The 13,184-nt window shown below is 39.9% G+C and overlaps 1 protein-coding gene across 1 annotated transcript in view; it reads left to right on the top strand.

Moving 5' to 3' along the window:
• LOC148817521 (voltage-gated potassium channel subunit beta-2) overlaps positions 1-13,184 on the top strand; it is a 139,184-nt gene that overhangs the window by 40,504 nt on the left and 85,496 nt on the right. Inside the window, exons 2-3 of the mRNA XM_088938241.1 lie at positions 9,565-9,705; positions 12,002-12,043. Coding sequence (XP_088794367.1) covers positions 9,629-9,705; positions 12,002-12,043 — 119 coding nt within the window. The 5' untranslated portion in view covers positions 9,565-9,628. The remainder of the gene's footprint in view (positions 1-9,564; positions 9,706-12,001; positions 12,044-13,184) is intronic.

The following is a 13,184-nucleotide window of genomic DNA, read 5'->3' as shown; positions in this document are numbered from 1 at the left end:
GAATGCACTCTGCATGTTGTATCTGCAAAATCCTGTTCCCTGATGACAAGCCATTAACTGCCAAGTGTCTTACCGATCGTGCCTGAGATGCTAACACGTTTGGTTTGTCATCATGAAATTCGTTGAATCTTTGTCCTGCAAACAATTCTAGTTATAATGCAGTTCTTACTTGCTCCATTGTTGTCCGAATATTGAGATTTGTTTATCATTATTCATACTGATTAATACATGGGTGGTGTACTACATATCAGTTTGTCACTCCAGATGCTACTGTAAGATTTATGGAGTCATCAAGTGACAATACAGAAAAGTCTTCATGTCATTAAACACAAAACGTTGACCTTTAAACATTAAGGAAGTTTTTATTAAAGGTTTTACAGCAGTATATACGGACAGTAAATTGGATGAACGATTTGGAACAGACATGTCTGGTGTACTGTTCTCCGAACTAGTAGAATAGGAGAGTAGGGTGAAACTGGATCTTCCCAAGGGAAGCAGTGTCTGGCTCCAGCGGAAGAGTGCCATTTCCAGATGGCTTTCTGCTTTATGAATATTGGCAGTCTCAGCTCCTAACTCCTCAGACTTGTCATAGCGCGGTATCTTAGCATGACCTGAAAGGAAAAAGTGAGTATCTTCCCTGATCCTTCCCTAAACTGGGGACAAGTACAGTTCGCACTGCACACTGGTTGAGACATACAAAGGTGTGTAACAGTCTCACTCCCCAAGACCTGATCAATTTTGCATCTGGACAGAATTTTAGTGGAGATAATACTTGTCTTGAGTCCAACTGCAAATATCTGTTTCTTCCCAGTCTCAAACCTAGGATAGCAACCTTTGATTCTATCTTGACGTTAAATGAAAAACTGTGCAATACAAGAAATAAGGTTGTGTTGTAACGATTTTTAAAAGCAAATTTATATGAAGTTTCAATATAGATAGTATAGCCTAATTGTACTGTAAATTGTTTTATGACTGTGAAAGTTAATATCCTGTTTGCTGACAGCCTCATACACAAGTTCACATAGCCTTGTGATCTTTTGTAACTTCTTTTTAAATTGTTTTTTATTGAATGCTTCTTACTTGCTGCAGGATTCTTAAATAATCTTCCAAGCCTCGAAGGAGAGAGAAATGGCTGCTTTAATGCTTAGCCTCTGAATTGGGGATTAATCAGAGCTCAGTAAGTCATGAATCATGTCCAGTGTAATCTCCTCAAGGCCTCACTTGTGCAGTTTTCTCTGCTCTGCTTTTCCAAGTGTGACCAGAGGAAACCATACACACTAGCTGTGCGCGTGTGTGTGCTCACTTATTTCCATCTTTTTGGAGCTAAGTTTTTGTGGAAAAGTTCACACAATATGGGGATATCTGCACATTGACCAAACTATCCATCCTTTATACAGTACGGGGTCGTGGGACAGCTGGAGCCTATCCCTGCAAGCAAAGAGCACAAGGCAGGGTACATCCTGGGGGGGGGGGTGCCAGTCCATCTCAGGCCACACAGATACCAACACAAACACGCACACACTCACAATAGAATCAGTTTTCCCAGTATGTCTTTGGACTGTGGGAGGAAACCTCCAAGAACATGTGGGGAACATACAAACTCTATGCAGATAGCACCCCAGGGCCCCAGAGCTGCAAGGCAGCAGTGCTAACCACTGTGCCATTGTGCTGCCTGTGACCAAACCAATGTAAACCTATAGGTATCTTCAGGCTAGATGGGCCAAATGGCTTTCTTTCATGTGTAGCCTTTCTCATCTTGTTATAAAACTGAAAGTGGCAGATCGAATTGCTTTGGCTCTGTTTTCACCCAAGGTGGAGTTTCATTTCAGTGAGAATTAAACAGTAAATAAAACAGAATGCCAGTGAATCGGAAGGCCCCACAATTTTTAGATGTCACACGTGGAAATATGTGCATTTGCTCATGTACATGAGTGTCAGTGTGTGACTGTGCGTGTAGGAAAGAACTTGTGGTTTCCTGCATCACATGCGATTGTGTAAGTGTACGTCAAGAGTGTATGTTTATACAATATGTAGTAGTGTAGGGAGAAGTATGGTTACAGCCCGTTTTTGAACATAAGGAATAGGCAAGTGAAAGAGTGTGCTTGTTCACTAATGAATAATTCAGAATATACGTGGCTATCTAGAAATATGTCTAATGCATGCCAGATATTGTTTGATTCTTGCATATTGCTATACACGATCAGTCCACATACTGCTGTGTATACTGTACAGCCTGAACTTTGGAAGTCATGACTTGAACTGTGCAGTGACCACGGTGGCTCGTTGCTATATGTAACACAGCGCCAAAGCAGGCAGTAATGGATCTGAAAGTAAAACCGCCTGTCGCGCCATCTGACCTTTTCATCTTTCGCTGTTCAGAGCCAGTCATCGAAGACTGAAAAGTGTGAGTTCAGACACAACGAGCCATGTTTGTGTGGCTCACACCTCCTGAGCAGGTGTGAGGCGATTGTCTGGCCCGAGCATGGTTTTCCTGATCTGCATAGCTCTGCAGCATCCACTGATCAGTAGTTGAACGAAGGATTTGATTAGAGTGGTACAAATTCCTAGCTAATTTATGCTAATTTACCTTTTCTAGTAATATTTCATTTTCATTACTTTTGTCCTTTTTCTGACTTTCAGGGGTGCCATAGTATAGTTTTACTGTACAGAAAAAAGTGGAGAGAAGCTCTGAATGGCTTTGCTTATAGTATTTAAATTCACATTCTTTCTACTCTCTTTTTTGCTTTTGTCCTTCTCTGCCCATGTTTTAGTTGGGTGCCAAAATGATGGTTGAGTGAAATAAGAAAATAGGAGGTTCTGCTTTTTCTGTGGCTGGCCAGTGTCTTTCTGAAAGACTGCATACCGTTGCAGACCTTTGAAAACCAAGCTCTGTTTTAGTTGGAGTGTAAAGAGTATTTTTCCACTTCCTAGACAGCAGCTTTCAGCGGCTAACTCGGGTACAAACCGTGGGACACGTTCTTCTGTTACCATCTCCTTTGCGTTGAAACCGTGACGCCTAGTGAGGGACACAAAATAGCAGCTCAGCTTTCCTCCTGGTGCAGTCTGACATCAATACTCTTGGATGTCCAGGTCCTTCTTTTCTTGTTCATGACCTGGTGGATTATTATACTTGGAGGATTTCTGACAAATGTGCCCTCAAAACAGGAGTTTAGTGAAAAATATTTACTTTCTCGTCTTTTACTTGCAAACGGCATTTTGTCTTTGTGTGTGACCTCAGTGAGGCAGCGCGGTGTAGTGGGTAAGTCTTTAGACTCTGTTGGGTTATGGGTTCAAGTCTCCACTGCAGATTTGCTATTGTAGCTTGACTGAGCTTGAGTGAGGTGCTTTGCTCTGATTGCTCCAGTCCATCCAGCTGTATGAATGAAGACCAGCATTTGCTGGGGTTAGGCTCTGTAATGGACTGGTATCCCATCTGGGGGATGGCTTTTGCTTTCTGTTCTCTTAACACAAAGGAAAACCAGAATAAAGATCTTGTGCTCAAATACAGAACTATCTACAAATATATCATCATCATAAAATCTAAGCAATCTTTCTAGCAGTGACAGATTGGGTGCCACTTTTTTACTTCTGCTAGAGGGGACTCTTGTTCTTGCACAATTGATGTGATTTTACTAATGGACATTGTTGAGAAATTGTTTGAGGTTATAAGTGATGTGACATGCTTTATAAATACTGCATGGGGCTGTAGAACTGGTGCACTGTCCTATAGTGTAATGGCAGGGTAGAAGAAATTTAATATGTTAAGACCTAATATCCTTGTCAGGGGTATAGTTAGGTACAGTGATTGTTTCAGTGTTCAGAGCTTTGCTTATGCCAGTAAATCCTGTGCAGCAGTCATTAGCATGAATCTAGGACATTGAAAATCAGTGAGTCAAGGTGTGCAAGTGACAGGCAGCGATACAGAATTCTGCAACACCTGGAGGACCCAGATAGGCTTGCTCCAGCCTCCCCTCTATATCACTGCAGACCATTTGTCAGTGTTTGCCTTAAGTATGTAGCAAAGTTGCCAATTGAAATTTTCAGTCGGCTGTGCTGACCTGGCACTGCAACAGCAGGTATGCGGCTGATAAACAGCTCCCACCTTGAAAGAAGCAATGAACAAAATTTTGAGGCTTCGTTTATTTTTTCCTCGACATTTTATAACACTGCAAAGGCTGTATTGTATTTCTCATCTTCTGCAAAGTGACCTCCACCCCCCACAGTGCTACTTCTCCGACAGGAAAATTCCACTCAACTTAATTCCTGGAGCATAACTGCGTGCGCGCACACACACACACACAGACCCATTCTTCAGGCATACCTAGACAGAAGACATAAGAACATATGTGAAAGGCTACAAATGAGAGGGAGCCATTTGGCCAAATTGGCCCGATTATTAGCAACGTATTGATCCCAAGGATCTGATCAAGCTATTTGTCGTAGGAAGAGGGGTTGTATAGCTTGGAATTCTGTTTTATTTCTGTAAAGCAGAAACTCCCTTTTCTCTGGTAAATACATTTAAAGAACTAGGGAAAATTGGAAGTATATCTCTGAGGGTCTGACCAGTAGGGCATTAATGAAATTTTACTTTTCTATTGGAAAACATAAATACCACTGGTGTAAAGCACTGCATTTTCTTGATGAAATCTACTCTTTCTTACAACCCCGGCATGTTGAGGTTTGTGTTTAGCAGTTCTGTAAGTAACGCGTCGAGTGCTTGTTATGCTTAGAACTTCTTAAAACTTAGAATACCTGCCCTCAAGGTAGATACCCTGCAGTGTATTGGGGAATATGTAGGCTTCAGTATTGATGCATTGTGGTACCTCAGAGAATACTGTAAAAATGAGCACCTGCTGCCACCTGCTGACTATATGTTTTCAAGAACAATGCAGCATGGAGCCTCGTTCCCGTGGCTGCTGAAGTTACCATGCGCTTGCTGAGTGTAACATTTAAAGCCCAAAACCAAATGTATAGTCCAACATCTTTTTCAATGGACTGAAACAAGTCTTCAAAATTAAAGTCAGTACTTTATAAACAAATAGTACTGATTTAAAAAAAACAAGATGTGGCTCGGGTCATATCATCAGTTTTTGCCTTTTATAATATATAATATCCCAAGTTGGAAAGTAATGTTTTAAATAAATGTTATGAACATTTTTGTTACAGTCTTGTCATCTATAAATCTGTATATACACATTTCACTGCTGATGTCATGTTGATGAGCCCTGGTAAAGATGAAACTGCCCTGTCTGTGGCTTCCTGCTCTGACTTTATTTACGAATAGCAGATCTATAACTCTCTTTAGATGGGTCTGATCTCTAGCACAGTGAACTATTCATATTTGAAGTTCAAAGTTTATTTGCCATTAATACATTGGAATTCTTAATTGCACTTGTTCAACCTGTGTACACATAGGCAAAGACAACCATAAATTAAACCACAAGTAAACAGTGTAAAAGTCACCCAGTGTAAAATACAATATACAGCATAGAAAAACAATATACAATATATAGTACTGCCATTCACATTCCTAATACAATCTAATATGGTGTTTAAGAGGTGTACATTGATGCTTACACCAATGGTTTAAAAGTTGGACAATTTTGTAATTGTTAGTTACATGCAAAGAAAGTTTTGAGTTCCAAGACCGTGTTTTCATTCACAGCGTGTCTGTTGGTGTTCCTGCAGCTGCATGTGTTGCAGTTTGGCTGCAGACGGTGAACATATGCATGGATCAGTGTGCGTTTGTCTGGGTGCTGGAGATTCTGTGTGTCCATGTATGTGGTTGTGTATTCAGCATTGCTGGTGAACAGTGTGTCAGTATGTTCGATTAGAGGACATCAACGCATGTTAGATATTTGTCTGGGGATAAAATGTTGTACCACCATTGAAGTCCTTACTGTACAGTAAACTGGGGTAATGTTGACAGATATTTACTGTAATAAAGAATACTGATGATACTAATAAGAACATCTGTAACATTAATGTTAATTAACAAATGCTAATAATCAGTTAGTTAACCTACATCTCACTGAAGATGACTTTACAGCAGTGAGCTTTTGCACGCTGGCAGTCACAGTGAAAATGGTCTTGACCTCTGCCCTCTTGTGTCTCGTCTTGGATCTATTTGCAGGGCTGTGCAGAATTCAATTCAGTAGCTTAACTGGCAACTGGAAACTGTGTCTTTGAAACAGATTTCTCTTATCTTACAGCAGGAACTGGTGGAATTTTTATCAATTTGGGAAAAATGTCTCTAAAATACTGGAATGTCAAGTACTGAATATTCAGGAGAGAATGTAGAATTAGAACATAACTCTTGGCTGAAATCTGTATCCCTCTTTTCCAATGCATGATTGTGGTAACACTCCAGGGCAGTCTAGAGGACTGTAAAACCAGTATCACATTTTTTTTCCTGCAGAAAGCTGGGAGGTTACATGGTGAAGGATGGCCATTGTGCTCTACTAGAGAGATGGCACCATCTAGTTTTTGTCCTTCCAAGACCACCCCATCACACACAAAAAAACGTATCCTGTAGGAATTTGGCCTCATGGAGTAAAGATCATGGAGGACATTCCACAGCACATATACATGATGCTTCAAGTAGTGTTGCAAAATACCTAAAAAATCAATTTCTTTCCTGAATTTTTGCCTGATTTCTGGCAGATATAGCAAGTCCAGATATAGATATAGCTATGAGTGCGAGAGTTCATATAGTTTAATTGAATGAATTAGTGACTGAATTGCAGAAAGGACAGCTATCTCCAAATTGTTGCAGTTTTATTTTGTTCACCGGGGGCTCTTTGGGGGTTATGAGTTATTGTATAAACCAGCGCTGGGCATTGGATGTTTCAGGTGTTATAAATAGGTACAGAGGTGATGCAAATCTACAAAGATAGCTGTATGAAGTTAAATTATCTTAAATTTCTTACACAAATGTGTTTTTCTTATCTAAATGCCTTTAGCTTGGAAATATATAAAAGGGTCCTCGTACTGTGTCCCTTATTTCCCTGCTATAGATATATACTATATGTGCAGGAATATGAACTCCATTAATTCTTAAAAGCAGCCTTAGTCAGATGCTATGACAAGGGTGTCACGTATTCTGTCTGTGCTCGTCTGTAATTATTTCTTTTGTGCTACGCCTTTGTGTCTTGTTTTGTGCTCTGTATAGGAATGATGTCACTAGCTCAGTGGTTCTTATCAGATTATTTCACTACACTCATTTTGTGCACCAAATCAGCTTCTTTTCTTCTCAAACACATATTTGGAGTCAATCTTCTTTTGTAATTCCAGCTGTACATGCAAATTATCTTTCAATAATTAATTGAGGATACGTGCTGTGTTTAAATGCACCATGCAAGGTCAAAGTCAAGAGAGGACAGTTTTCTTTCAAGCTATGACCGCCGAGAAGAAGACTACTGGATAGAGGTGGCCGTTTCTTTTTCTTGTGTTGGGACTGGATATTTTCATGGATTTTTGCTCTTGCAAAGGTCCACAGCTCAACTGCATTCAGCCTCTGTCACTGCACTGCCAGCTTGGGACACAGCTGTTGATAAAGCATGACATCGTGTTTCATTTTTCTTGTAGAACTATATTTCTCCCCCATTCTTTCATTTTCCTTTGTTGTTTGACTAGTTAACATAATGTACAATGTGTATCTCTGGATAATGTGTACTGTATGTGGTCTGTTTTGTTCTCTAATTGCGTCTGTGCTTTCCTCCTCTGTGGGTTTAAATAAATAAGAAAAAGATTTGCTAAAAAAACAAATACGTCCAAAACCTTCAGTCGGCTTTTCCTCCTTTCCTTCTTTTTTATATGCCTTCACTTCAACTGTGTCCTGGGAGTGGTTCAGTGTGTTATGAAATGATTTATTGAAATGATTTTCTTATGCTTTCCATACGTTGTCGTAGAAATCAGTGATGCAGAACAACTGCAGGGAAGCAGACTGCATTGCTGCTGCAGAGAATGTGATAGCAGGGTTTTTAATACTCCAGGGCTACCTGTCGGCCACATCATAATGTTGATCTGACAACTGATACCTTGCTGGCTAGAGGGCAACTCAAACTCCAAGAAAGGGCTTTAGTGCTCTCACCTCCTCATTGGCATTGATCCTTCTATAGAAATGTAACACTTTAATAAGATCACCAGAGGCACAGTGTGCTGTTTGCTCAGGAAATATACCCTGAAATCTCTAGGAATTCATTCCGAAAAGCACAATTACAATACATGCACCACTTTTAGAACAGACTTTGAATTAATCATAACAAGACACTTATAGTCGATAGGCATTAACAGTATGGTTTTAAAACACTGTAGAATTGCACCATCTATTGGTAAATGCAACAAATCACAAAGATTGTTCTATTTTCTGTCAATTGAAGTGCTTTTCATCTTTGATGCTTCATAACGGTATAGTTAAAAGTCTGAACATCTAGATGTGAAAATGGAGATGAGCTTAAGATTCTTTTTTAGTTACTTAATACCACATGAAAGGTCAAACAAATATTTATACACTTATGTGTGTGTAGTACATGATTAATATACTGTACACAGAGTCTATGTATTACTTGATTTGATTGTATATCTTTTTCACTGTAGTTAATTCAATGTGCTTTCTACTGAAGTAATATCTTAGGCTATTATGTAAGGCTTTAGGCTTTTAAGTGGCATATAGGCTGTTTTACTCCATTAATTTCCATTTACAAGTCAATCAAAGAGTGATAAAAGCTTCACTGCTAGAGCAGTTTCCTGGTTTCTGCTGTACTGAGCAGTGTGCTGGTACAGACTGAAGGCTCTACCTGCTGCAGGAGAACACTAACTGTACAAGCAATGTTGCTGATTAGACAGACGCAAAGAACTCTAACAGGCTTGTTCTCTAAGTACATTATTTATGTTTCTTCTCCATTAGTTAAGACAGAGTAATGGAAGTTAGTGGGAGAGGATAAGGACAACCACGTTGAACAGTTTGAGAGTCTGAATGGAGAATCATGGGTTATGGGTAGAACAAAAGAGATCACTAACCTGGAGATGAGGAATTTATTTTATAAATGTAGGGGAATGTCCTGTATACCCCCCTTACATATCAGATGTGATTTCCTGGAAGGTGCATGATGGAGGAAGTGTGTAGTTCAAATAATTTCTTTGACATCTGATTTCCTACCTCCTACCTAACCTCCTCTTAAGAATATTGTGTTTTAAACCTTTATCAGTTTCATCCAAAAGTAAGAAGAAAAAACAAAAAAAAGAAGTTATGGTGCAGGAATGCTTCTTTGCTTTTTGAGAGTGCCTGTTGCCTTGCTACTTTAATAAATCTACTGCTATTGCTAAAAAATCAAAAACAAGATGTATAAATGATCTATAGTAACAAATCAGTTTCTCGATTCATTTATGTCTCCTTGTGTTTTTCGTTGTGGGTTTTTTTCAGATTAGGAATTGAGACTGTCTAAACTCTATATGGTGAGGAATACTATAGCATTATGGGCCCAGTTGTTTTGATGAAGGGGAGGTCATGAGACAGATGGCAGTAGGTGGGAAAAAATGACCGTTGTCCTTTAACCCTGACAGAGGCCCTGCAAGGTGAGAGAGAGACCCGACTGCAGGCTGTCCATACCACAACTGCTGCAGCTCCATGTATCCCGAATCAACCACTGACTCGCCCGCTCGCCTCTCACTACGACAGACTGGCTCCCCAGGCATGATCTACAGGTCAGTGTTCTCCCATGGTCTGTGTCCACACTCATGCACATGCTGTCTGCCTACTGCCACCTGTAAACGAGAGGACAGAAGCTTCCAACAAAAGTATTTCCTTTGAGTTTGTTCTTCAGGACATTTCTGCCAATCTGTGTATAGGGGTCTTCAGCGTTTAGCAGCTGGAGGACATCTTCTTTAAAACATCATTCTAGATAAGGACCCACATATTTGCTTTGAGAATCCTAATTGAAATATGCAATTACAGTATTATTTATAAGGTTATTATTTTTGTGATAATAGTAACGTTTTACTTGAATTAAAAAAAACTATCATGACGCTTTTATAAGCACTATACATCATGATATGACAACATGCCTAATCCTTTCCATCATTTAATCCTTTGCTCATCGCAGTTCATAACGAAACAGTTTGAGCTGAAATCTAAGGACTCCAGCTAGAGAGAAGTTAGGTGGAAATGATGCAGCTCAGTAACAGTAATAAGGTTTTTGTGCACATTGTTTTCACGTTTTCACGTTATGAAGGAGTTAAGAGTGAGATGAGTGTTTCATTAAAGCATTTCCAGCATTTGAAGCCACATTTCAGGTCAAAAGATACTTTAAATGTTGCTTAATCTGCTGTGTAAGAGTATAGAATTTACGCATTGAATGAAATGGAGATGAAAATGTATCCTTTTTTTTATTGGGCCCCCAGAGAACCACCCAATCATTAAACTGCTGCACACTTCATGATTTAATGATTCCTATTCCCAGAGTGTCCGCAGAATCCCCAGAGTGTATTACACAAGTGTGTTCTGTATTGCCTGGAATAAAATTCTAGATATTTCTGATTTCAAAGTGTGCATGGTAAATATTCTTAAAACTTCTTAAAACATGTATTTTAAAAAATCGTCCTGTCAGTTTTTGTCTAACTGCACCTTTTTCATGTGGGATCAGTGCCTGAGGGTATCCCTTGGTTTAGCAGAATCAGAAAGTTGGTGTCTTTGTTCTCAGAGTGACGAAAAGGGCAGAAAGAGTAATAGTTTTACGGTACTTTTCCAATCCTTGTTGCACTAGGCAGTTTGTTTTCGATGAAGACCGACAGGGACTTACAATACACAGCAGTGTTCCTGGCTATAAAACCGAGACCACGGCTCTGAATCACGTCCCTGTGGTTTGGTGCCTGTAATTTGGTCATATCGAGAGTGGAGGACTGTCACTGACTGTCGTTCTTCCTCTTGTATGTGAGGGTTGTAATGTTGAGGACAGGATAAGGTTTGAAACTTCCAAATGATGGATAAATCAAAGGGAATTCTAAAACTGGGAATGAATCCAGATCTGTAGGATGCATGCTTAGGTTTGACCTCTGCAGTAAGGTAGGTGATAGCCCCTGTCTTGACGTTTGTTTCTGCTCTTCAGAGGCAATATTAAGAGATGTTCACCAGTGGCTTCTTCTCTGGCACACTCCCAAAGTCCTGTCAAGTGCTCAAGATAATAAAAAAATTGCTGTATTTCACTTGGTCCAGTCGAAACCTCGTTAAAAATTCTCTTTGTGTCTTTTACCTCTTTAAATAAATGCTTTATTTTAAATAGAGAATGTTTCAGTAATTATAAAGGTATAATATAAAAGCAAACCTAATTCACTGCTGACAGGAGACCATCATGGTAAACCACACTTAAGAATTGGTGTGTTCCAGCCACTTGTGTGGTTTTAGTGCTGACATAAGTCTATAGCTTATGTAACTAAAACACTTAGGCATGCCCTAATATGAGTGTTTTAATGCTACTACTGTTTATATAACTTCTGTTCCTGTAATTTAATACCATCATCTAATATTCAATATAATACTTTAAAGTGTTCTTTACATTAAAATACCTTCATTGTATCAGTCAAAAATCTCTACTACTTTGTCTTCAGAGCTGCCACCTGTCCCTGCTGTTATGTCATCGACCACAAGGTGGTGACATAGATCTCCTTTTCACCTTTCTCCTCGTTCTATTCGAGGTGAGGCGGTGAATCAGCAATCCTGACAAACCTTCAGAAGGAATTGCAGAAAACATTTGTCTGTTAAACCAGCTTTACTGATCCAAAAAAGACAAAATCAGCTTTTTAATTCCACTCTAAAACATGCTTGCAAATGTAAAGAAGCCTTTGAATGTGGTCTGATATCGAAAAGCATCCTAATTTGCATTTTCCACTACAGAGGTGACTCTGTGTGCTGTGCGCTGTGCTCAGTGTGTGCTAACTGCTTGTTTCCTCCCTTGCTGCGGTAAACTAAGCTCTTTCCTTTTCTCTTCTCTCCTGCTGGCCGCAGTGCTCGATATGGGAGCCCCAAACGGCAGCTGCAGTTCTACAGGTACTGCTTTGCTTTCTGTTAGCTCTCACGCAGGTTCAGATGTGGACACAGATGCATGCTGTGCCCTGGTCTTTCCTTGTCTATCCATAGATATGGATATCATAATTGGGGAAAAAGCTGCAGGATCTGCAGAATAGCAGGAGCTGCATGGAAGTTCAGAGCTGTGAGAAAGATGTGTCAGCACAGCCTGCTTCCGGACTTGGTTTTGCTAACTGTATTTGTTAACATTATATTTTTTTAGGAGGAGTAATGCCCTTACTAATCCTACAAATATTCTAATGAAGTGTCCCAGTTTGTGGACTGGCTTTGGCAACAGAGATCTTAAAGACCTGTATTAAAAGATCTTTTTACCGTAATAGAGACTATTTAATATGTTGTCTGCTAGGCCCTTGGGAAGCTCACAGACTTGCACATATGGGGTGCCACTAAATGAAAGCTGCCTGGCATGGAAAGAGTACTGGGAAGAGTTTCTGGATGAGGACTCCTGTGCTGCAGTATGTTTATTGTGCTGTTGGTGGTGACTTGATGCTGGTTTGTGTGAAGTCAGTGTGTGGCCCTATGGCTCTGTATGTGCTGCAGCACACACATGCAGTTGCAGCCTGGCCTGGCGACAACCTCCCTAGAAGAAACAAGCATACAACTCTGTTCACAGCAGCTTCTGCAGAGCCTTGAAGCACACGGTTCTGTGCTGCAGTCAGGCAGTGAGTATATAGTATTTCTAATGGACGGACAGGAGGAAAGCATTGTCTAAGCCTGTTGTCATGGGGATATTTCTGTCTGCATGCTGTACTATATGCATTGTACTCACAGGCAGGGCTGTTTCACACCAGAAGTTTTGAAACCAGGAGATGATGTGAAACTGCTGTCTTCAGTGCTCTGTGTGTTGACATTTGAGTCCGGACTGAAGTATTTTTTTTTTGCATTTAAAAACTGAACGTAGTTTGTATTTTCAACACCTGACATATACAGTTGTCCAGGGTGAATACAGTTGCACTATTATTTACTTTTCTTTTTTCTTTTTATTTATTAAGTTGTATTTTTCCTGTGGATTTGCCTAAACAAAAGGCCTCTGTAGACAAAGACAAACTGAGTTCTAAGCTGGCCCTTTGAAGCACCATCCCTCTTTAGTATGTAGTTTGGT

This window comes from Atractosteus spatula, chromosome 20 (assembly GCF_055471065.1).
Source record: "Atractosteus spatula isolate fAtrSpa1 chromosome 20, fAtrSpa1.hap1, whole genome shotgun sequence".
NCBI lineage: Eukaryota > Metazoa > Chordata > Actinopteri > Semionotiformes > Lepisosteidae > Atractosteus > Atractosteus spatula.
Note: the sequence above shows the minus strand (reverse complement) of the source record. Positions and strands in the feature narration are given on the sequence as shown.